The sequence below is a fragment of the Notamacropus eugenii genome, chromosome 1 (genome assembly GCF_028372415.1).
Source record: "Notamacropus eugenii isolate mMacEug1 chromosome 1, mMacEug1.pri_v2, whole genome shotgun sequence".
Classification (NCBI taxonomy): Eukaryota; Metazoa; Chordata; class Mammalia; order Diprotodontia; family Macropodidae; genus Notamacropus; species Notamacropus eugenii.
In genome coordinates, this window is record NC_092872.1 from 352,121,652 (window position 1) to 352,147,655 (window position 26,004).

General features: G+C 34.8%; 1 protein-coding gene across 7 annotated transcripts in view; it reads right to left on the minus strand.

The window, feature by feature from the left end:
- The window catches only part of PPP2R5C (protein phosphatase 2 regulatory subunit B'gamma), a 213,488-nt gene that overhangs the window by 19,843 nt on the left and 167,641 nt on the right, over positions 1-26,004 (minus strand). For all 7 annotated transcript variants that reach the window (XM_072630214.1, XM_072630218.1, XM_072630212.1 and 4 more), the window contains 5 exons: positions 21,099-21,158; positions 18,482-18,590; positions 13,621-13,674; positions 9,228-9,398; positions 466-593 (listed from right to left, as the gene is read on the minus strand). In XM_072630214.1, the coding sequence (XP_072486315.1) occupies positions 466-593; positions 9,228-9,398; positions 13,621-13,674; positions 18,482-18,590; positions 21,099-21,158 (522 nt within the window). The remainder of the gene's footprint in view (positions 1-465; positions 594-9,227; positions 9,399-13,620; positions 13,675-18,481; positions 18,591-21,098; positions 21,159-26,004) is intronic.

Here is a 26,004-nt window from a genome sequence, read left to right on the forward strand (position 1 = left end):
ATTCTTTTTTTTTTAAGAATCTTGGTAGTATTAAGGAAGCTACTGTAAGTTCTATGCGGCAAGAATCCCTCAGTGCATGGGCTTAGATTACTGTGCCTTTGCCATCAGGGACAATGCCATGAGGCATCGCAGGGCAAAAATTAGCTATGAAGTCCTCCAGGAAGAGGAAGCTTTAGCTTCTCTGAGTGAGATCCTGGGTTACGAGGCTCATGAGATACTGCTTTTGTGGAAGTCACACAGACTGCGAGTTACCTGATATGCCATGATGTTGACTTGGCAGCTAAGGAGAGAAAAAAAAGGCCACTGACAGAACCCACAGTATTACTTGAGTCTACATAAACCTGGAGTCTCAATTCTGAGTTTTCTTCACTGACGTTTAAAATCTAGATTTCAACACTAATTAGTAAGAAGCTTCAGCAAAACTGACAAAGTGTAGTCATTGGTCAAAGTTGTGACATTTCTTACTTATTCCAATGGGTCTTTGAATTACGGTACAAAGATGGAAACATGATGGGCAGAATCTTTGCTGCATTGTCACTGATTAAACTCATAATATATTCATTATTCCAGTAATACAGTGCCCGCTCTGCCACCTGAAAAATAAAGACACATAATTTTTTCTACAGTGAACAGGTTTAAATCTGTAAATAACAAATTAAGAACCTGAAAACAGGTGAAGTACAGGCTTATGCTACCTAACGTTGTAAAATGGTTTCACACACACACACACAAAAGTGAATCTGGATCATAGAGCTGGAAGAGACATTTGAGATCGTTTATTGAGAGAATGTAGGGAAATGTACCATAGGAAAACAGCTGAAAGTAGAGCCAGAGTCACTTAGGTAAGGAGCTAAATACTTTTAGGAAGTATGAGATATTCAGTTAAAGTATGATTATAATGTTATTAATAATTTATTCAGAAATGATGTTGGCTAAGGGAATATTATGTGATGTATGCCCATATTCTATTAAAAGTCCTTCATTTACGACAAATATTCACTGATATTTGTCCTGCTTGGCACAGTGAAACCACACAACCTGACTCCTGATCCCAACAGCCTATGACTCTAAGCTGGTATTAATCAATCATATTTATTTATTCAATAAATACACAATGAATAAAGGTTTATGCAAATTCCTGTGTTGGACATTTGTGGGGAATGCAAAGAGGAGTAAGACATGAACATAATCCTCAAAATGCTTATAGTTCAATAGGAAAGACAAATACAAAGACAGAATGAGAAAAGGGCCCTAAGTGCTACATACAAAGTCTTCTAGGTGTTCAGAAAAGGAGCAATCACTTTAATTAATGAGCTTAAAATCCAAAATGATTATTTCTACATATAAACACTATTCTATAAGACATCCTGACACATGGAGCATACAACATTAAAGAGCATGAAACTTCAAAACAAAACAAAAAACTCAAAGCAGTTGAATTTTGCAGCACTTAGGGAAATGACTAAAGATAAATCTGGAGGTAAGATTTCATTAGAATAAGAAATGAAAGTTAAATGGTTTGAAATTCAGGAAAAGATCTGTAATTTTTCTTGCATTTTAAACCTTTTTCCCACAGAGACCTACATGAAGCCTCCTTGTGGCATGGAGATGACTCTGGATCCTTAAAGTGGCAGCCATTGCATGAAGGCTCTGGCATACGATCCTAAATAGGCTTTGAGTACAGTCCTGGCAACAGGACAAGGGCTGTACTCAAGAACCAGAGCAACCAATAAAATAGACTCCTATGAAGCTTCTTCTGTTTTTGCTATTGCAATGGCAAAGTGGTAGAAAAGGGAGCAAAAGGTGTTAAGAATCACCCAGTTTTCTGACTGTCTATATTAGTTCAACTACAAATACCCTAAATGTGAGATAATGGTGGTTTGAGTGGACAAATTATGGAAGAACTGAATCACGTAACTTTCGAAACCAAAAGACAAATAAAGTTATAGGATGGAAAGATGGCTCACACATTCTCCTTGGAAAGACAAGTGACAGAGCTGGCAGTGGTTTTACAGTGTATCCAAGGATCACAACAAACATCATTTTATAAACACCTGGCCATCTTATATGACCAGTATTCATGGCAAATGTATGCAGAAATACTACTATGAAGATGTCATGCAAGGTATAATTATTTATTGTAAAGGTTGAGCAAGAGAAATTTTATAAAGAACTCCTTAAAATTCTCTGAATTAAATCAATATACTTAATGCTCAGTGATGTCAATGGAAAAAGGAATGTAAAAATGTTTTTTGTTCATAGTTTAGAAGTAAAAAGCAATAGATGTCAGAGGCTTGTAGAGTGCCCTGAAAAGTCTGTATACCATGAATACTTTTTTCAAAAATAGAGTTGGGAGGCACTGGATATGGGGAACACCAAATAACATCACCAAAAAAAGTCCTAAGAGACAAAAACAATCGCTGGTCACTATGTGGGAGTTATTTCCAGATCAGCTGTTTGTGTACACATAAGATTGATTTGTTAGAGCAAATATAAAAACCAACACCAAACTAGAAGAAATATGACAAGGTATACAATTCTACTTCCAACCTGATGCAAAAAAGTGGGAAATGGATAAAGAACAGACACTAACACAGACCATTATCATATCTTATCAAAGTTTAATTGATGTAAATGAGTTATAACAAAGAAACAAACAGAGCCCCCAAACTGCCTCAGTCAACAAACATATGATCTTCTTGCCACACCAACAGATATTATTAGCAACTGGGGTGCAACACTGGTTTAAAATATAAGCTTGTTTTGTAAGTTATAGTAGAAACAAGGTTAAAGCAGAAATTTGTTTTGCATGACTATACATTTTTGTAATAGATTTTGTTTTTCTTGACTTCTCGCTGGGTTAGGGAGGGAGAAGGAAGAAGGACAGAATTTGAAATTGAAAAAAAGAATAAAAAGTCTCTGCTTTAGAAAAAAAATTAGCGCCCCCCCCCCCCCCCATTTATGGAGGTGGCCAAGAGTATGCATCTGCATAGGCTATTTTGACCATATGTTTGGGGACATGCTTATTTTTCTTAGTTTATAAAAGATGGCTCTCTGGGTATGTAGAAGAGAGGGATATGTTAGGTAATGAAGGTCATGTCAAAATAAAGATAACAAAAGATTTAATAAACTTATGCAGTACAGTTAAACTTTATGAATGGTATTGACATAAAACAGAGTGAAGCAGTGGAGGAAAAAACCCAAATTTACATAAAGCTTGGCAAGAGATTCATTTAGCTCCTATTATCACTAGGCCTTTAAGGATGAAACAGTTTCCAAACCTTCTCATTCCTCCTCACATGTCCCATGGCTCCTTTCCCCCTACCCTCTCAGCTGAGAACCTTGCTACATATTTTACTGAAAAAACTGATGCTCTTCACTGAGTTCCCTCTTCTCCCCTCATCTCACATCACTGTCCTCAGACACTTACTGGCTGTGTGACCCTGGGCAAGTCACTTAACCCTGTTTGCCTCAGTTCCTCATCTGTAAAATAAGATGGAGAAGGAAATGGCAAATCACTCCAGCATCCTTGACAAGAAAACTCCAAATGGAGTCATGAAGAGTCAGACACGACTGAATGACTAAACAACAAATATGCTTACTTTCTCATTGCTACAGCATTTTTATGAGATACTTAATGAAAGAATCCTTGATGAAGGTATAAGAATGGAATAGGCAGGGCTTTGAAAAAGAGCAAATCACATTTGCACAATAATCCAACTGACTAAAACATGTAAAGTGTGCAAGATCTTTTTCTGCTTATTTTTTGTTTCCTGCAAAAAAAAATAAAAAGGCATCTGATTCAGCCTCTGAGGATACCAAGTGAGACTTTTAAAGCCAGGAGACATAGGCTTCCAAAGGTATTTGGACATTTACTGTTATGAAGTCTACCATAAAGCTGAAACTGAAGAGTTGTTACCTATAGCTGGTGAAGTGCTCCAAATGCTTTTGTTTGAAGATGACATTGTACTGAGTGGATTAAGTCTCAGAATACTTCAGAGGTTTCTGAGGTTCATAATCACATAAAAAATTTGACCTAGCTATCTATGCAGGAAAAACTAAGTGGATAAAGAAGTCTCCAAACATTTTTTGCTGGCTATTAAATGTAATTATTTCCCCCCTGGTGAGCGTGTCTGTGCGAGCGCGTGCGTGTGTGTGGTGAGCGTGTGTGTGTGTGTGAGTGTGTCTCTCTGTGTGTCTGTGTGTGACAGAAAGGGAGAGAGAAGAACAGATAGACAGATACTGTATGGGGAATGAGTGACATCCAAAACTGAATAGAAAGAAATTTACCTCCTTTGCATTTGGGAAATGGCAAAGTCATTTTTAATGATCTTAAGAGTTTTCCTAAAACAGTCTTATCTTTTTAATACTATTAACTGGTGATCCTGCATAGCTATGACTAGTAGAATATCAATGTCTAAAGAATGAAAAGTTGAAGGTCACACAAAATGCAATACAGAGACATATGATGGGTACGAATAGGCTGCAACACAATATCACTGAAGAACTATGTTCTCCAAACATCATAAAGGATATTATTAGGGAGATGTATGACCAAAAAAAGGAGATGATCTAGGCATTTAACAAGAACAAAGGCTGGATCACTGACGGACACTCTGGTGGCTCCACTAGTAGCTATCTATAAACTGCCAAGAAATCATGATGATCCCTAGTGTCAAGGATGGCTGTTCCTGTTCAGGAAGTACAGAAAAACATGGACAAGAGCTATACAGGATGAAAATATACAGATGTAATCTGTGTGGGTAGAAGAAATACCTACACAGATGAGACCACAGATTCATTAAAGTTTAAATAATAGTGAATTTTTTGATAACCAAAGACAAAATAAAAAACCCTAAACCCCAAACTTTGTAAACTCAATTTTTGAACATAAATTTAAAATACTAATCTCATATCATAACTTCTCAAATCATACATTTGGTAAATATTCTGGTATGTGCTCTAACCATACCGCACCTGGAATCTTGCTTTAGTCTCTTCTGTGGCTTCTCTTCTCCTCTGCTTCCTGTCATATGCTTACATCCTATTCAAAATGATGACACACAATGACTTAAGGCACAATGTGGAATTTATGTGCCAATCTGCTTGTTTTTGAAGTTAGATAACTTTGTACCTGAAGTTGAAGCTCAAACTTTCCAGGAAAATTGTTTTTAATGACTAGATTTTCATATTATTTTGATGTCCTCTGGTATGTCTAAATAGAAATTCTGTGAATAAAACTTCTAGACAATGGTATTCCCTTGCTCTATGCCTTAGTAGTTGGTTTAAAAATTATTTTCTTTTATTAAATAGGACAGTTAAGTAGAAATATTGAAAGAGGAAGAATACTGCATAAGAAGTTAAGAAACTTAGGCCTTAGGCTTGGTCCTCTTGCTTAGAGTCCCAGCATTCAGTTGGTTAAGTTAATCACACATGTCTGGGCTCAAGCTTTCTTATCTTTAAAATGAGGGAGTTGGATTAAATGTCTTCTAAATCTCAGCTCTAAAATTCTATGATTCTATATGGAATGCTCTCCAATGAGAATTAATTCTATGCACATGACTAAAATAAGTGAATTAGGTTCAGAACAGATTACAAATGCATGATATATATATATATATATATATATATATATATATATATATATATATATATATATATATATATATATATACACATACATATATATAAAATTTTTTACCAAGTTTTATGAAGCACTTTTCATTAAAATTTTACACCGAGGTCAGGCTATGAAGTATACTGAAAAATAACATGGTGAGAAATAGGCTTGGAAATGCCGGTATACACGGAAACAAAATGCTTCATGTATGCTTTGTATAAAACAGGATAATTTGTTAGGCAACTTGGCTATGTTAAGTTTAGTGACTCTCAACTTCCCAGGTCAGAGAGAACAAATCTTATCAGAGAAATTAAACAATTTACTGACCAATTATTATTATCTACTATGCAAATGCTAGGGAATATAAAGATAAAAATGAAAGGGTCTTTGCCCTCACGATGAAACTGGTTGGACAATAATATGGTACTGATCTGTTAGCATTTTGAAAGTAGAATCACCATATCTAGATTTTACCCAGCCCATGATGTGCTAAGTGAGGAAGCAGAAATGGTACTCAAGAATAACACAGGAAGAATAGCTCATCCATGTCAAGTACACATTAGAGGAAATCCATGCTCAAGGGGATATAATTTTGAGAGTATTCAGGAACTGATTCTATAAATTTACAATCACTAAAGAGTTGGCCAATCAATTCACACAAGAAAAAAAGCCTAGATAAGAAATGGCTATTTTCCAGACTAGGATGTGAAGGTGGATGGGATGGACCATTTTATCTCTTTGTACATTCATCTTAGACATACTACAGATGGATCATTTTGCAAATGACACAGTGTTTTTGACAATTCCAAACTATTCCTTCAATCAAAAACCTGTTTTTTTAGATAAAAATCTATATGTGATGCTATAAGACTTATGAATGGTGGAATACCACAAACCATGAATGATCAAAATTGTGGCCAAACCAAAGGATAATAGAAAGATTATAGTGCCATTGTTATTAAACAGATGGCAGCATATTACCAATGGTAATAATTGTGTAATAATTTATATACAAAAAAAGGCATAACATATACTACCTCAGGCATGAATGATTGGAAAAGGAGATTGGTTGGTCATGTGGTTATACTGAAAGACAAAAGATGGACAGCTCATGTGTTTTATCAAATGTCTTATTAACTATGTTAAAAAGCCAAGAGGAAGATCTACAACATTTTGGGTAGACTCTTGTTGGAAGAATTTTGGAGGTCATGGACAAGAGTAGGTATTACATAGAGACTACTCTTAATCTATAATCCATTTTACATAGTATTATGGACTTATATCCAGAAAGGACCTCAAAAGTCATTTAGTTCACTTCATTTTACAGATTTCACAAATGAGGCTCAGAGAAGTCAAGTGACTCTCCCAAGGTCATAAAGGTAGTAAAAGTAACAAAGTTGGGATTTAAACCAGGTTGTTTGACTCCAAATGCAGCACACTTTCCTTTGCAACAAAATGTCTGTGACCAATCCATTTTAGGCCTCTATCATCTTCTACCATAATTGGTTTCTACATCCAAGAGTTTACTTCTTAGTTACCTAAATCCATCTAATAAACCACTGCCAGACTAATCACCATACAGCACCATTTTGGTAGCTTCATTTCAATAGCTCCCCATTGTTCACTGAACAATTTGGATATTAATTCAAATTCCTTAGCCTAGTATTTAAAGTCTTCCATAGTTCCAATCTTCTTTATTTATCCAGCCACGCTAGACTACTTGCTACTCCTTAAACACAGTTTGCATGTTCCAGTCTTGGTGTCTGCTTTGCATCTTTGCATTTCTCCCTCCCCGCCCAAATTCTCTCTCTTTATCTGTTGGAAGCTCGACCTCTGTAGTACCAGCTAAAATGTTACCTCTCTTATAAAATGTTCCCTGTGATAACCCCAGCAGAAAATGAGTTCCCCTTCCATGGAATTTATACAGCTTTTTCTTTTTACCTGTCTTAGGGCACTTGCTGTCATACTAATTTTTCAAGTATATGTTTTATCTTTCCTATCAGACTGTCATTTTCCATAGCACCTAGTAGAGTACCTTGCACATGGTAAGCAAACAACAAGTATTTTAAAAAATGAATTAAAAGGGAACAGTTAGCAGTAGAAAGTCTTTGTTGAATTAAGTGCTACCTGTCTTACCACCTCTCCTGAACTTCAGTTCTCACATTACCAACTGCTCTTTGGACATTTCTTTATTTTTTTGGAGGGATTCAGGATTTAAATGACTTGTCCAGGGTCACACAGCTAGTAAGTGAACTCATGTCTTCCCAACTCCAGGGCAGATGCTCTACCACTGTACCACTGGGTTGTCCCCACCTGTGGGACATTTCAAACTAATATATTCTTAGAGGTGTCAAACTTGTTGTCCTTTCTCCCATCCCCATGGTAAGTGTGACCTAAGCCAGATCAAAATGTAATAAATACAAATACAACGTAATTTAGATAATGTTCATTCATGTTTTTCTAAGTTTGCAGGGATCCCTTCCTTGAGTTATCCCCAACTCTTCAGTCCACCCTATATAGCAAATCTATTGTCAAATCTTGTCATTTCTACCTCATGTATGTCTCCTGTTCATTCACAGTGCCTAGTTTAAGCCTCCAGGACTATAATAACAGTGTCCTAACTGGCCTCCCTGCCTTATAAATCTAATCCATTTTCTGGTTAGATGTCACAGGTCAGGCCTTTCCATGTCACCCCCTCTCCTCAAACTCTTGCAGTTGCTTTATTATCTCCAGGACCAAATACAAAATTCTTTGTTTTGTATTTAAAGCCCACCACAACCTGGTCCTTTCCTACCTGGAATGGGTCTTGGAAATCAATTATTAGAATTCTTTCATTTTAAAAATAGGAAATTGATCTTTAGTGAGGTTTAGTGTAATAAACAGCTTGGCAGGGATTGAATATAGGTCTCCTGAAGCCACACACAGGTCTCTCCTGATGCATCTCACTCTTTTATAACTACTGATCTTTAAGAAAATTTTCAGTGGAGTGGTGGTCAAAGTAAAAATGCAGAGGCCAAAGAAGGGATGGAGAAGATATAAACATAAAGGCACACATTATAGAAATATGGTAACGAAAGGAATGGAATAATTGGGAATGGAGGCAAAGTGAATGGGGTACTTTTTTAGAGGACCTGTGTATATCTAAAAGCAGAAGGGAAGGAGCCTGTAGAAAGGAACAGACTGAAGATGCTAGAGAGAGAAGGGATAATGTGAGAAGTCTGACTGAAAAAGAGAAGAAATGTATTTTAGAGAATAGAGCCAATCCATTATAACCACTTGGTTTAAAATATCATGCTATGTGCTTTGGAAGCAAGGCTTTACATGAAGATGACAACTGGTATTGGTTTTAGAGTTTTAGAAGTTAGCAATAATCTATTATGTCTACTTTAAGAAAAATAAGAGGAAATGAATTTTAAATGGTGACATAAAGGATGCTATGTTTTATAGCATGACCAGTCAGAATATTTGTTAACCTGTATTTTATATTGAACAAACTTTGGCACTGTAGTAAAGTTTGGTCTACCACTTAAAAATGTATGGCTTTCAAAATAAAAAAAAAAACCTCATACAGTTAATTATTTATTATATTTTTCTAAACAATACACACCTGGAAATGTGGGCTGGAAACACATTTGGCTAGTTGTCTGAAAAGAGGTTCCATGACCTTTACAAATTCAGATGGTTCGATGACATCTAAAATCTCCTCTAATTCATTTAAGAACATGACTTCTTTTGGGCTGTGAGTCTTTGGCCAGTATTTGAGAAGTGCCATCACGACCTAGAAAAAGAAAAATCACATTAGGTCCTTCAACTCTTGAGCTACATGATCTTAATTCATTATACAAATCCCTGGTTTGTACAAATTAAGACAAAGGTTTGGCTTGCTTGTGGAAAGAGGGATGATAAAGTGTAATAGCGCCCTAGTCTTTTAAAGTTGGAGAATGTTACTTTACATCTGATCCAAATCCAGGTTGTAAGTTTATGTAACCAACACCTTCTAGTTAAATTGTCTTAAGATTGCTTTATTGAATACATTTTGAAAAGGAAATGAGTGGCCAGGAGTAATAAAGAATAAAGGGAACTAGGACAACTAAAAATAGATTAATGTGGTTGATGTAATACACTGGTTTATTTGTGGACTGGACCAGGTACAGAATTTTTAGTGACACATGAAGGTAGGTCCTCTGTGTCCTTTCTATCATTTCCAAATCTCTATTCCATTATTCAGAATAAAGAGTGTCTGGATTTAGCTTTGAAAAATTTTTATACAAGCAACTACTTGTTCACAGGTAATCCCAGCTGTGAAATTTTGGATATTTATAAGTTTTTTTTTCAAAGAAGGTATTCATATGAACCAATATAAGATGTCTCCTTACTTCCCATCTCAAATTTACAATTTGGAAAGAACTCATATGACAACAATAACATAAAAAAACCCAAGTTTTCATGGCTCTTTATTTTTATAAGTATTATCATCTCCATTCTACATAAGGAAATGTAAGCTTAGAGGTAAGTACTGTGATAAGGTACACACACCAACTGGTGAGTGTTGGAAGTCAGCAATCAAACTCAGGTCTTCTGATTTTGAGTCTTGGTGCCTTTCTGTGATGTCATGCTCTCTCCCTAAAACTCACTTTATACATCTACTTTTTTCCTTGTTCACTTGTATAATGGAATTCTATTACTTGAAACAGAAAAGAAAAATCAGTTTGTGAACCATAAAACAAAAAGTGGCTCTGATATTAACTGTCTCTCAAAAAGGTCCTATTTTCTGATAATAGCTTACAGAGTTATTATAGGATTAATTTGAAGGAGTTAGAACCTGGACAAGTTGGATTCTTGTATCAGCTATATTTGTGAGTTCAGAATGAAACAGTATTTTTTTTTTTTTGGTTGAAGAAAGTGAGTTGCTCAGGGAATGCTAATCTTGGTCAACAATGGTTACTTACTTTTGAGTGTAATTAAAGAAATTGAACTTTTCTATAAGGACTAGATTTCTAAGCTCATTTCCTTGGAGATAACCTCTTACTATGAACCCTTTGACAGTCAAGCTTGGACAAGATTACTAATGGTCCCGCGACCTGAATTTCAGAGAACTGAAGTTAGGGGATTTTGAATTCTGTGGTTCCTCTGGGGTTTGGAATTTTCCCTTTGACTTGGCATTGTAGTGGGAAGAGAGGGAGAGGAAATTTTTTATACTTTGGGACTTAGTTCAAGACCAAGTTTACTCAAAGACAAATGGGTGAGAATTGCATACTCCACTTTTGTAGGGTGTATTTTAAGAGAGGTTAAATACTTAAAAGTGTTGCCTTTTTTTTTTAAAAAGAAAATTTTATATGTAGGCCCAGAAATCTTTTAAGGCTTCATAAACATTTTATAAAAGAATTGCATAATAATGTAATGCTAGATGGTAGATGCTTTAAAATCTCTTAATCTTTTAAACTGAACATTAAAAAATGAAGCACTAGTAAAAGTGATAAACATCTCATTTTAGAGAATATCTCAATATAACTTACCCGTAAGAGTTAAGTTTATGTATTTATTAAAATATAAATATTAAAATACATATTATATTAAAATATATTTATTATAAGAATAACCAGTAAGTATAATTTTATTGTACTTTTATCAATGTTTATTTAACAAAATGTCTAAGTAACATAACTGACTATATTTTAATATTATTATCACTAAAGCAAGCAATTTGAAAAGAAACTAAAGATCCTTTGGTTATTTCAAATACCTCCAAGTATAGAATGTATATACTATAGTAAGGCTTTCCAGATATATCAGTAAGATTAGACTAACACAATCCACTGTACTTTTCCTAGATGACTACAATTCTAAGAATTCAAGAAAAGAGCCTGAGGTAGAATTAGATTTTTTTTCCTTTATGACTTCATAGTTTTTCTTTTACATTTATTGCTTCTGGGATCACTTTATTTCAAGACATAATTTCATGCCCACCTTCAATGGAAACATTTAAACGGTAGTAAGTGAAATGCCTTTATTAAGCAAATATATCCCAATAAACAAATGTAGTTTTTGTTTTGGCTTTATGACAATAGTTTTGGATCAGACCTATGATTCCAACTGTGAAGAGAGTTGGTGGTGAGGAACGTCCTTCTCCCATGCAGACTGGCAGTTTCTCTGCTGCATGAGGCACAGAGAGGGAAGTGACTACTAGCTCCCCCAGGGTCAAATGGTCAGAATGTGTCAGAAGTGAGACTAGATTAACTCATACCACACCATGCTGTCTCTCAATAACAATAGCATTAACAGCAAATTAAAAAAACCTTCCAATGTCCTTTTGGGGGAACATGACCAGTAGTACTGTAGCCTTGACAACTAATAGAACTATCTTCAACGTTCACAGTTTTCATTTAATTCCTGGGACAGAAAAAGAATATGACAATAAATCTCTTTGCGTCTTTGATATGGAAAATACCTTAGGAATCAGGTCATGCCACATATAAAAAAAAATGCTTTTAAAAAATGCTTCCATATCAATTATGCAGCTGCATTTCCACCATCAAAACAAGTCTTCAGTTTTAGTTAAGGAGGATAAATACTGTATCCTCTACATGGCATTCAGTACCTCGACTGTGCTTGATATTGAAGTCTGATAAGATTTGGTACAATTCCTTTGGGGCTTCCAAAGTCTCAGACACAAATATGGTAGATAGTTCCTGGGAATCCTATGGTGGAGAATGCAGAGTAAATGTCACTCTTTAAGATGGCTGGAAGCAGGGATTAAGTCAGACAGTGCTCTCCTTCACCTGGTTTCTGAGCACATCACCTCTGCAGAATTTTTTGTTATTGCTTGTTGGTGTCTAATGATGATGACCAAGAGCTTTTTCTATACGTGAGAAATCTAAGGTGAACAGATCTAAGCAGGAAAATTAGAAGTATGATGGCTGGCACAGGATATAAATCAAGTTACCTGAGGGGAAGTCAGTATTGCCAAGATGGTGTTTGAACTACCCCCAGTTGACAAATATCTAAGTGTTATGGATTTCTGACATTTTCTCCTACTTTAAAATTGACACTTTAGCAGTGAAGCAGTATAGCTATTAGGAAAAAAAATATCAATCCTATTTATTTTGTCAACTATGTTTTTAAAAAAAATAATACCTTTTCCATTGGTATTTAAATATACAACTCTTAAATTTAAAACCATAACAAATTAAAATTACAAAGTACAAGAAAGCAGGCAATCCAACTAACAATTGCTAACAATTGTGATTGTGAAACAATTGCTAACAGATTGTGAAATAAGGATCACAAAATGGATAGAAGAAGGACTCTTACTTCTCCTATTCCTAGGGTCTGTAGGTAGACTTTGGGGGGTAGGAGACTGTTAGCTCAGAAGGGAAAAAAATTACATCTAACCGAACCTTTAATTATGAATTTTTAAAAAATTGTATATTATTCTAAGAAGTGGCATACAGACTTCACCAAATTGCCAAAGGGGTCCAGGATACACAAAAAAAGCTTAAGGGCCTCCTGGACTAAAAGTCTATTTGGTTATAATAAGGATTTCATATTCTTAATTTTTATATCACATTTACTCTTAACTGGTCAGTTGGATATGTAGTAAGTAAAGCAAAACATCAAAATGCTTAATGGGGGGATTAAAATGTACATGCTTTAATGAAGGCAAGCGTTAAAATACTTTGAGCTCAAAAGAAAAAAAGGAAGGGGTAAGATTTAAGGCAGAAGAAAATAATTTTTATTATAACAAGTCATTGCTACAGAACAAATTATTTTAGCCAATGACTTGTCTTTTAAAACTTATATAACATGTCCCTGGATCCATAACTGGCTTAATTGTATAGCCTGGGTAGAAATAAATGAATGATAAAGCTTATTTATCTCATATGATCATACTTCTACATGTTATAAACAAAACCACACTGTATTATGTTTACATTTAGCAAAATATATACATTTTTCACAGTACAATTATGAATTTGACCAAAATAAAATAATATACTTACTGGTTCAGTAAGTGTGCTGTCCTTTTCTAAAAATTGAACTACACAGTATGCCAGCTAAATAAGTTAAGAGAAAACATATATATTAATATTTTACTCTGTGATGACATTATCACCTACATTATTTCCTGGTATTATTTTCTAACTTCTATTATTTAGAAAGTTGTTTCCAAATAAGGAACCTACTAGAAGCCCAAAATGTAAATATATACTTCAAAGTAGCTGTTTCTAATATTTCTTAGTATTATTCATTCAACAAATGTTTATTGAGAGTACAAGTCCCTGTAGAGAAAATACAAAGAGGAATAAAAATGCCATCCCTGTCCTTAAGGAGCTTACAATCTAGTAATAGAGATAAGTACAAAAATAATTTTGTAACATTCCATTCCTGTAGGTTACTGTAATCATAATTTTTTTGGATGGAGGGAAGCAGACTGGGGGTTTTGTTTCCTGAAACTTGACATTTCAGTATTACCCTGACAAAACTGGATTGTGCTTTCATTTTAAAGCATTAGTAGAAAAATGTATTTATGATCAACAACATGAAGATTAAATTCAAGTTGTTGTCAATATAACATGACTAAAATAGTCAGGGAAAAATAGTCATTCATCTTCCAGGCTAAGGGACAGAAAAAAAATTAAACTAAAACTGAAACTAGACTGACCAAATATGAATGTCAGCAGAACAGCTGAATGTGTACTGTCATACTGGCAACTGTGAGAAGGGCAAGGGGAAATTCTGGAATGCTGATAAAAAAAAGAGACCAAAAAACCCCAATTCTTCATAGTGGCAATAAATGTCTTCCTCCTTCTTTCTTCTCCCTTGTGGTTATTTACTAATTCCAGGTAAAGAAAAAGTCATTGTAAACATGAAGGGAGTCAATAATAACTGGAATAAGAGTTCATTCTATGTGAAAAGCTTTCACATGCGTTTCACCTGATTCTTTAAATAGATCCTCAAAATGTTAAAAAACAAAACAACAAGCAGTAGAGGACAACATGGCCAAGGGATAAGAATCCCTAGGATCTAGTCCTAGGTCTTCTGCTGACTCATGGGTGAGACCCCGGGTCAGTCATGTAGCCTCTGTGATACAGTTTTCTCCTTGTGTACGTGCAAGGACATTACAGTGATGCTTCTAGTTATATTGCATACTATTTGATGAAACCTCAAATGAGTCTCTTATACATGTTCATACAATATATATTTATAAGGCAAAATGAAGAATATTGTTTTACCCTAGTCAACAGGTAGTGACAAAAACCAGGCTTAATGGTTCTTGATTCTCTCATATTAAAGAGAGATCCAAAAGACATAAATCTTTATCTTCAAATCCAACTTCTCCATGGGAATTCCAGTTACATTTTTCCGAGAGTCTACTAGATATTTCTACTGCATCTCAAACTTAACATGTCAAAAACCTGAACCTATTATCTATCCTCCTCCAAAATTCACATTTTTCATCACTGCAAGGTCTTCAGATCCAACTTATTTATTTTTGTTGCTAAACCCAGGCTCAAAAATTTCTGATTCTTTCCTCTCACCAACCCGTTACTAAGACAGCGGTCTAGTCTGAGCACCATAACAGAAAGAACAGCAGAATGAGTGTTAGAAGATCTGAGTTTGAATCCTGACTCTACTATGTACTAGCCCTGTGACCATTAGGAAGTCAATTTGCCAAGGGGTTTCCTCATCTATAAAATGAGGGAATTGGACCAAAACAGGGGTTCTTAACCTAGGATCCAGGGATTTGCTTTTAAAATTTTGAAAACTGAATTTCAGTATAACTGGTTTCCTTTATAATCCAACACAATTCTAAAAGAGGCTGATAGACTTTGCCAGGTGGCCAGAGAGGTACCTAGCACAAAAAGGGTGATGAACCCATGGACTAGATGATTTTTAAGGTCTCTTCCATTCGTAACATTCTATGTTTTCTGTCCATTCTAGCGTCTCAAATCTGTTTCTAATCAAGTCCCTTTCCATACTATAGTTCAGGCTTTTATCACCTCTCATTTGGATAACCTTTGACCTCTGACCTGGAGCTAACTTCAGTAGCTTGTCTTCTTTAATCTCTTCTTTCCACCAATACTCCTAATATGTTACAGATCATAATACTTCTTTGCTCAAAAAACTTCCAGTGGCTCCTTACTGCCTCTATTAAAAGTTCAAATTCTTTATCCTTCATGCCTTCTACAATCCTTCTATGTTCCAACCTCCTTTTCGACCCTTACTTCAAATTACTCCTCTGTGTTCTATCCTCCAGCCAAAGTTTATTATTCATTGTTAATAATCTCATCTTTCCCTCCCCTGCCTGTGCCTTTGCATAATTCATCCGCATTCATCTCTGTAGGTCTGCTTATTGATAATTTTCCTCTTTCCTTCAAAGTTCAGCTTATGTGCTATCTCCCAGAATGAATTCTAGTTCTCTCAGTTAGATATCATTCCCTCTCTCAATGAATTTCTGTTTGACCTTTCCTGTGCATTCAATCATTTCCCAACTTGTAATGTATTCATGAGTGTGTCTTATCTCTTCACTAATTTGCAAGCTCCTTGAGGATAAGAATTTGTATTGTTTTACCACATGGCTCTTACTATAAAGGAGGCACTTAATATTTTTTGAACTGAATGTCTACTGGGATAATGACTGACTATTAAAGTGGCTGACAAACACCAAAATTTAATTTTTGTTTGAAAATCCTTCATCCCAACCCTTTGATGATTCCCACCTACTATGAAAATCACCAATCTGGAATATCTCTGGTTAAGCTTATCTATAATACTTCAATGATCAATAGCCCAAGGTTTCATCAGTGTGGGTCCTTCAGACAGAAAGGACTCTAAGCGGACTGAAAGTCCTCTATGTCTGAATAGTGTCCATGAGTTTTAGCCAAAAATTTCACCACTTAAGTGCCCAACCTGGCAATGAGCCTGAGTCTAATTATACTGTTTCTCAGACAACAGACATCACTGAGCCCATACTCAAAGCCTTTCCAACTTGTTAGGACGTGTCCAAGTTTCCACTCTGCTGGAAAAGGCTCCAAGAACTCAAGGTCATCTTTGTTCAACAATGAGGCAGTGAAGTGGGGGCTTTCATGGAGACTTAAGTATTTTTCTATAATATTCCTAATAAATATCATTCCCAAGAAACAACAGTAAACAAATTAAATCTGAATTAACTTCTTGCAACAAGTTACATGCACCTAATGTTTCAAATTTGGATCTGGAAAAACAGATGTTAACTTTTGAAAGTTATCAGGAAGCAGTGTGACAGTTGTTGAAGAGTAGGTTCTTTGAGCCCTCCCAAATTCTGTTTTCTACCTGCTGATCTACCATCCATCATGATTCAGAGAAGCTGACCTGGATCTATGTATAAACCAAGGTTTAATGTTTTACATTTTCCCCTTGAAGCTCAGTCTTGGGCCTTTGTCTTGTCTCTCCCACACCATTTCACCTGGCGATCCCATTAGCTCCTATGGGTGGAGATGACCCTGGATGGGTCTGTGCAGCTTGAATCTCTCTGCTGAGCTCCAGGAAGTATCTCAAATGCAACATTCCCAAAAGAGAGCAAATAAAGCTTTCCCCCAAACTCTTGCATCCTCCTAACTTTCCTATTACTTGTAAACCAATAAAAGATAACAATAACCACAAAATACTTCATTGAATTTAAACATAATCTTTACTAGGATTTAATAAATTCAATAAAAGTTTAAAATAATCAAAATTCAAACCTGTTTCTAAGTGTGGACACCTGTTGTTCATACACAAAAGTGAAATGAAAAGTTTCAGTAAGACATAGCTTTTACATAAATTCTTTCAGGTTGACTGATGGATTAATACTAACATGCAGACCTACAAGTCTTCAGGGTCCTTGGATCTGTCTTCAGGGTCCTTGGATCTGTCAACTTCGATTTAATATAACCAACCATGCCCAAGCTAAGAATATGTATAAGGGCTGTGACTGGCATTAGGGAAAATACAAAGATAAATAAGGCATAGTCTTGTTCAACATTTTAATCAGTGACTCAGATGAACATGTGGATCTTATGTATGTTGATCAAAATTGTATGACACAACTCTGTGAGGGATAACTAGAGCCCTACAAGCCACTGATAGCATGGTTTTCAATTTCTGTTGGAATTTAACAAGAAGGGTATCAAGAAGGCATAGCTCATGAACAAGGAAGGCACCAGGATGGTAAGGAAAACAATGTTAGATGAAGTACAGTTGAAGCACTTGAGATTTTTAGCCTGGAAAAGAATTGTGTGTATGAGTATGTATATAAGGGGGTGAAAGGGTAATGGGATTTGTCTTAAAATATCTGAAGGAAAATCATGTAGAATAGGGTTTAAGTCTGCATTCTTTAGCTTCAGAGAATAGAATTACAAATAAATATAAGTTTTTCAACTTAAGTAAATGGAAGGGGTTGCCTTGCTTAGGAGTATTCAAGCAGAAGCTAGATGATCAGTGGCTGGGGAGGTTGTAGCAAGTATTCCTTTTTTAAGTAAGAGGCTGGATGACTAGATGATCTTTCAATACCTTCCAACTTTGATTCTTCTAATTTTGTGAACTGCATTGCTTAAAATGATTAAATATAACCATATTTCAATTCCATATTTCAAAGACTTTCTACTCTTAGTGCTTTCATTTTTGGCTTTTCATACACAAAGGAAAGTAATTTTATTCCTAATACTTTAAATAACTGTTTAAGAGATAATACCTATGTTACCTAAATCATCGCATTTAATTCAATAAAGCAATATTCTCCATAAAAGATGAAAGGGCTTGATTTTAGCACATTGTGTAAATGAAACATACTTGGTAACAATTGGACTCATCCACACAAAATAGCTAATGACTCCACTGTACCTGAGGATGGTAGACACTCAGTGATTTCACTTTGTGCAAAGGTAATAACACCTTCAATAAGAAAATCTTGTGCTCTTCTTTTAATGGTAAGGCAAATCCATTAATTATGCTGGAAAAAAAAAATTTGGTTCAAAATTTTAATATATTCACAAATTTCAGATACGTAATTATGTCATATTTTTTTCAGTCCTACTTTCACATGGAAATCCCATAGACAAATTAGGTCTCTTTCAAAAAGGAAAGGAAAAACATAGGAAATTTTAATTTTAGAAAAGTCTTAGGAAAGCATTAGACCTTGAATCATTTCATAGAAATTACAATTAATACAAGTGATGGTAGATAATGGCAAATCAGTACAGCTTCAAAATAAAAAACCAAGCACAGGTGGAATGTCCTTCTAAGGGGAAAAATTCAACTTGTTACGTTATGGTATGTGGCTTGCTATCTTCTTTACAAGGAGGTGTTCAACTGTTGCATGAAAACTCGCAACACCCTGATTTGTCCAATTACACATCTTTTCAACTGTTGAAAGAAAATTTGCATTTTCTTTAGAGGTTTGTCAAACTTTAGGCTTTCAAACTGTTTACTTTCAAATTTTTAGGCCCATTATTCCAGTATTAGAGGAGCTAAAATGTGAATCCAATAGAAGGAAGACATGAAGACATCTATCATCTTAATAGTCTGATCCTCTTCATTGTATTCAGCAAATTAGATGTATGAAGTTTGTGTTTCAAATGGCAAATATTCACAATAGACTTATTTGGTTTTCAGAATTATATAAGCTCATATAAGTTTGATTGATAAAATATTAAGGCATATCCTAGAAGAACCTAAAATGTTTTTTTCCCTGCAATCTATTGTTTAAAAGCCCAACTATCATCATATCAATAGCAAAAAACTTATATGATCATTTTAGGTTTGCAAAGTGCTTTGCAAATATCTTCTCCTCTGATTCTCACAAAAATCCTGTCAAATAGGTGCTATTATCATTATCTTTTTCTTTCTTTCTTTTTTTTTTTTTTTTTTACAGATGATCGATGAGAGAAAGTTGAGAGAAGTGGCTTGTCCACAGTCACCAGACAGTGAAGAATCTGAGGTAGGATTTTAACCCAGGTCAGGGCTTAATGACTCTGCATCCACTCACTGCTCTCTCCACTGCTCCATCGGGTCATCTTTAGTGATAAAGGAGGAGGGAATCATGAAAACTTATTGATTTGGTGTATAAAAGATTGTTTAGATCAGTGGTGTCAAACTTAAACAGAAACAAGATCCTTGTGGCTACAGAGTGATTTAGAAAAGCCCAAATTCACTTGATCTGTGTTGTACTGATTTTTATTTAAATATTTCCTAATTAAATTTTCATCTAGTTCAGATCATACTTAAAGAATTTTGCAGGCCCCAATCTGTGAATTTGACACTTTTAGATGAGATAATAGTGATGGTGATAATAAGAATCCATATTTTTGTGGTGATTTGTGGTTTACAAAATGTTTTCTTCACAGTAGTTATATGGGGAAAATACTATTATCTCTACTGTACAGATAAAGAAACCTAAGGCACAGGAAAGTTAAGTGACTTTTGTACAGTTAATAGCAAATGTGGGAGTCAGGATTCAATTTAATCAACACTATTTCTTAAGAACCTATTAAACACTAGGAACCCGTGACACGAAGAAAGAAATAATACCTATTCTCAGGAAGTGTACATTCTTCTGGGTATCAATTCTCAGCAGATTCTGCACAGAATACATGATTTGCCTAGGCAGCAAGTGAGGATGAGAGTCAGAGCCTCAACACATTTTTTCCTTAATTCAAGGACAGTTCTTTGGTCACTATACTACCTATACTACAATGTTTCTTTTACTGTTTTTTTTTTTAAACCCATGTTTAAAAATTACCAAGAAAATTTCCCCTAAATTTCTCCAAACAGGGAAAATTTTCATTAACAAAGGTAATGAAAATTCACAATGTTATAATTTACACTCAATACATTTATGTAGTTCATACATTTATGAAATCAAAGGAAAATTGGAGTATTAATATTTACCTCAATATCCTAAATGACAGGTTTTATTAATAAAAATCATGTAACTTTTTTAATGAACATTTATGTTTAATTGCTTTTAAAATTATTACAGTTGAGGCTTAATATCAGACTTCCAAGATAATTACACTGAAACACATGACAAGGTCATGCATATAGAAACAATTTAATTTTAAAAAATCCCTTATTATGTCACTTTTATTTCTGAATAGATCCTTCCTTCTTCTCTTCTATCTAGACAGTCCTCTCTTGGAACAAAGATAGGAAAAAAAGGGAAAATAAATCAGTTCAGGAAAAACAACACGTCAAGGGAATCTGGAAATGTATGTAGTCTTAAGCCTCCATAGTTTCCAATCTGAGACACTCTGTCAAGATACATGAAAAGAGTAAATTTAATGATTCATTATAAACAAAATTCTGTATATTATCTTTTAGACAAATTTTGACTCTTAACTATGGAAAAGGATTGGATGAACTTGAGGCCCTACTGAGTTATAAATTCCATCCAAAAGTCCAATGTTATAGAATACACAAAACAGAAATCTCTTATGCATTTACCAGTACAATGACGTACCTTCCCAATATTTCCAGTAATTCTGCTATGCCATTGTGATGCTCTGTTTCATAAATAAACCTGGGGGGAAAGCATATTTAAACAATTATAATTAAACTTCTGAAACAGCTGGTAACAAAAATTCCAAAGCGAAAAACATTTCCATAAGTGAATCTAACAATCTTTAATGCCAAAAATGTGAATTAATATTTGTTTAAAAAAATGAATAAACACTACAGCTGATTTCATTGGTAGTAGTCTGTTATGAACACAGATTAACTATGGTGATGCTATTTTCTCAAGTACTTTGGTCTTCTATTAGGACAAATGATAAAATTCTTCCATGCTGCCTCTAAGAATGGAAATAAGAACATTTCTTTGCACTGAACAGATGCTTTCTGAATTTAATTAATGTATCAAAAACATATTTATAGCCAATAATCAAGTAAGATAGGTTGGGGTATCTTTTTAGAGCTAGATGATTAAAAAAACCTCCAATACTTTACATTTCAAATTAGTTTATTTTCAAAGCAAATGCTAAGAAATATGTCCATTTAGATGAATTTGTATTCAATAATACAGTTATACATTCCACACTGTGACTTTCCCCATCACCTATCACGGTTTGGCATAAGAAATGAAATGGGATTTTTGGGGAGTTTTGCGGAAGCTGCAGATGATACAAAAAGGCCAGCAGAAGATGCAGAAGACACAGAACCTGTGACCAAATATTTACCCCAAATTTTACAATAAGGTATTGTAAACATCCTATAAAAGAAAAAAAAATCAGACTTCTTTGGTATAAAAGAGCTTCTGGTACAAAAGGAGGGCCAAAAGATTTTATGTGGATTTTCCAGATCTTGGGGGCACCATATCTCTAACCCCTGCGATGTGAAAGGTATAACTGTACTGCTGACTACTGGCCATCTGGACTGCTCTCTGTATCCTTGTGCATATCTGCTGCTTTCTATGTTCATTCATTCATTCAATAATTATTTATTTGGCATTTACTCAATACAAAGCTCTGTGCGAAGTGTTGAAGTGAAAATACAAACATAAGTTCTTATATGTTCCCTGAAGAGGCACCATTTAGTTTGGAGAGACAATGCAGATGCATGAAAGTTAAATAAAAATACAAAGCAATACATGATGAAATCTTAAACAGTGTTAGGCAATTAGTATTCAGAGGAAGAGATTAGTAAGGACTGATTAAGATGAAGAAAATCCAAAAAAAGAAGGCAGAATATACATTGAACTATTAAGGATGGGCAGGATTTAGATAGGCAGAAAGGCAAGAAAAGGGTATTCTAATGATTGATAGAGGGATTATCAAAGAAAATGCAGTTAGGAATGAACCTGCTTTATCTAGGGAATGATAAACTAGCACTATCCTAGCTAGAATTGAGGTTCTGCATATGGGAGTAGTGACAAATAAGGTCAGAAAAGTAGGGTAGAGCTGAGGACTCACTGAGAACTTGAGTCTTATGCTGTGTTGAGACCTGCTATTTCATCAGCACTGATAGAACTGTTTTGTTCCACATTATTAAATTCTAAAGTATTTCCCCTTTACTCAATCATGTAGTATACTAAATTAAATATTAGTTTAAAGAACAAGTCCTAAAAGAAATTCAGAAAACTCAAAACAACAAAAATATTTTCTAAATTTGTCTATGTTAAAAAGTTTCATTTGGTATTTAAGAAGATAAATGAATGTCATATTATAATTTTTGATTATTCATTTAACAAATACATACAGCATGAATAGTGCTTCTTATGAGTAAGGCATAGGAAAAGGTGCTATGAGAAATGCAGAGAGGCTTAAGACAAGGTCCCTGACCTCCAGGAGCTTATGACATAATGGGAAGGACAGCACAGGCAACAAACAAAAAACCACAAAACACCCTACAAAAAAGTCTCAAGTGAATGGCAGAATATTAGGTTTGATATGTTATGCTTTTATGGGCAAAAGAGTATTACAAAAACAAATCAGACAATCCTAAGCCTTCAATGAATTCTTAACCAATCTGGCGGGGATAGAAAAAGCTGGCAAATACAAGGTTGAATGTGATAAAGACACAAAATAAATGCAAAGTATTATCACAAAATTTTAAGCTTCAAAGGGACCTTGGTGACCATCTACTCCAACCCACATCCAAAAAAGAATCCCCATTTTGACATACCAGAAAAGAGAATAACTAGTCTTTGTTTGAAAACCTCCAGGGAGAGTGAATCCACTGGTTCCTAAAGGAAGTTTTTGTTTAGTTCAAGATTAAATTGAACTCTCTGCTCCTAGGCTCTTCCTTTTGGGTCCAAATAGAAGTAATCTAATTCCTTTTTCACAAGACAGTCTTTCAAATACTAGGAGAAAGCTATCATACCTGACCTGAGTCTTTCCTTCTCCAGGCTAAACGTCCCAAGTCCTCTCTAATGCTGACCGACATTGAGTTTGGAGACACTAAAACTCTTAAATCTCTTCATATGGCTGCCTAACTGTCCTTCCATTTATGAAACTAATTATTAAAAAATATCCAAGTATATAAAACTTTCCACTAATCTCCAATGAATTCCATCTTATTAGATTCAGCCCAATGCTAACCTCTTTTGGATCATGTCATCATACTGTAGATTATTAGTCTCTCAGCTTGCTGTTGCTTGAAAATTTAATAAACATGCCACTTGTTTGCCTTTATCCAACTCAGCGATAAAAAAATTAAATAGCACAAGTCCAAGCAAGGATCATGAGATCACTCTATTTAAGCCTTCTTCCAGGGATGATATGGAAATATAAATGACTACTCTGTAAATCTGGCTGTTCAGTTAGTACTGAATTTGTCTTAGTGCATTATTAGTAGCCTAGATCTCTCCATGAGATTCTTAACCAAATACTAATTTAATTAAACTAAATTTAGGTAAACTATTTACAACTTTCCCCTGATATACTGGATCAGTAACCCTGCCAATCAATGAGCACTTCCTAAGTGCTTGCTATATATGCCTGTCACTGTGATAGGCACTGGGGATATAAGAATAACAATAAAACAGTTCCTGACTTTAAGAGGTTTAAACTTTAGGAGAATGATAGTCAGAAGTGGAAATAAAGTTACTCAGTTATGGGCTGCTCTTGAAAAAGTCATGCTTATTCCTCATAATCATTGACTATTTTTTTAGATGTTCACTAATCATATCTTTGATAGTTGGTTTTATCATTTTCCCAGGAATTTAAGTCAACCTCACTGGCTGACAAGAGGAGAGAAGTGGAAGAAATCACTTCCTATCTGACATGACTGAGAAGGCTCCAAGGAAGAGTTAACATTTGAGTCAGGTTTCAATAGATGGAGATGAAAGATTAGCTATGGGAGAGAAAGTGAAAAGACAAGCTGAGAAAACATAAGTAAAAAGCTTCAGACTCAAGACGGCATAAGATATATTTGGAGGGCAATGAATGGGCCAGTTTAAAGTACAAGTGTGGGCAAACTGGTATAGACAAGTAGGGACCAGAGCCTGTGGGGACTTAATCCTCAGTTTGGATTTTATCTGGCGGGCAGTGGGGAATGAAAGAGAAGTTCAACAGGGAAGTGACTATGCCAGCAGTACTGTAGAAATATTAGCCTGGTAACAGTGTAAGCACTGGAGGGGAGAAAGTGAAGACATCTGTCAGGAGTTCACTGCCATTGTTGACAGGTGAAGGAACAAGGATGGAAGGTGGCAGTGTCAATGGAAAGGAAGGATCTGAAATACATAAGATCTGGAGACTGACTGGAATGCTGGGAATATAGCAAGGGGAAAAAAGATAATAATTCTTATATAGTGGTCCAAGTTTTGCCTAAGTGCTTTTGTCAAAAGAACCCTGTGTAGTGGTCCAGGTTATGCTCATTTACAAATCAGGACATTGATATACTAGGAGTTGAGGTGACTTGCCCATTATTACATGTGTCTAAGGCAAGCTTAGAAATAGGTCTCTTGATTCCAAGTCCAGTGTCCTATCTACTGTACTATATTCTGCCTCTGAAATTTCTGAAGAGCTGAGTCTGGGTGACTAGGAGAATGCAGAAAGTCACCTACATTTCAGACATTTTGGTTCCCTCTTAGCCTCTATTCTGTCATTCACAGAAAGCTCAAAAGATGTTGGCAGGCAATCTAGTTACTATATTTAGCTGCTTCTTAACCTTTTACATTAAGGGAAAATGATTTCCTTTGTTGTTCTTTCTCTACAAACCTCTATAAATTTAAACCACGGAAATAGTTTTCAACGTTGCAAACGCTGTAGTTGTATGAGGTATAATCTTTTAAAATAAAATACTGACTTCTTAAAATAGGAATTATGTAATCATTATATTAAATAACTTTCCCGATGTGACTTAAGGTTGCTTCTTTTAAAATAAAGGCAAATTCCAATTCAGTTTCTTTTGTTTGAATATCTTTATCAGTCACAATAACATAAATCTGGAAAACATGGAAGAGTTCCATAAAGTTTAGAGGGAGAAGAGGAAGGGAAGAGAATGGGAGATAGGAGGAAGATACGTGAAAAGTATATTTCATACATTCAGGAATATCATGGAATTGGGTTCAAAATTTTTACCTCTTTCTAAGAAGTAATCCTCAAACTCAATCAAAGTAGTTATACTATGCTTTCTAAAGTTAGTTTTCAAACTTACCTTTAAGTTTGGGATGCATGCACACATGCTATTTACTACAAAGTATTAAAGAATGTTAGAGGGATTTAAATTCATTACTTAACCTAGAGAAGGGAAGGCTAACAGAAGATTTCGAGGATATGCAGAGTTATTTGAGATGGTAACCAAATTTAACTATATTAATAATAGAACAAAATTCCCTAAGGGTGATTTTTATCAGACCCAAAAAAAGATGAAAAAATTCCACAAACTATTGACGGTTTTCAAAAATAGGATAAATTTGTTCTGAGAAG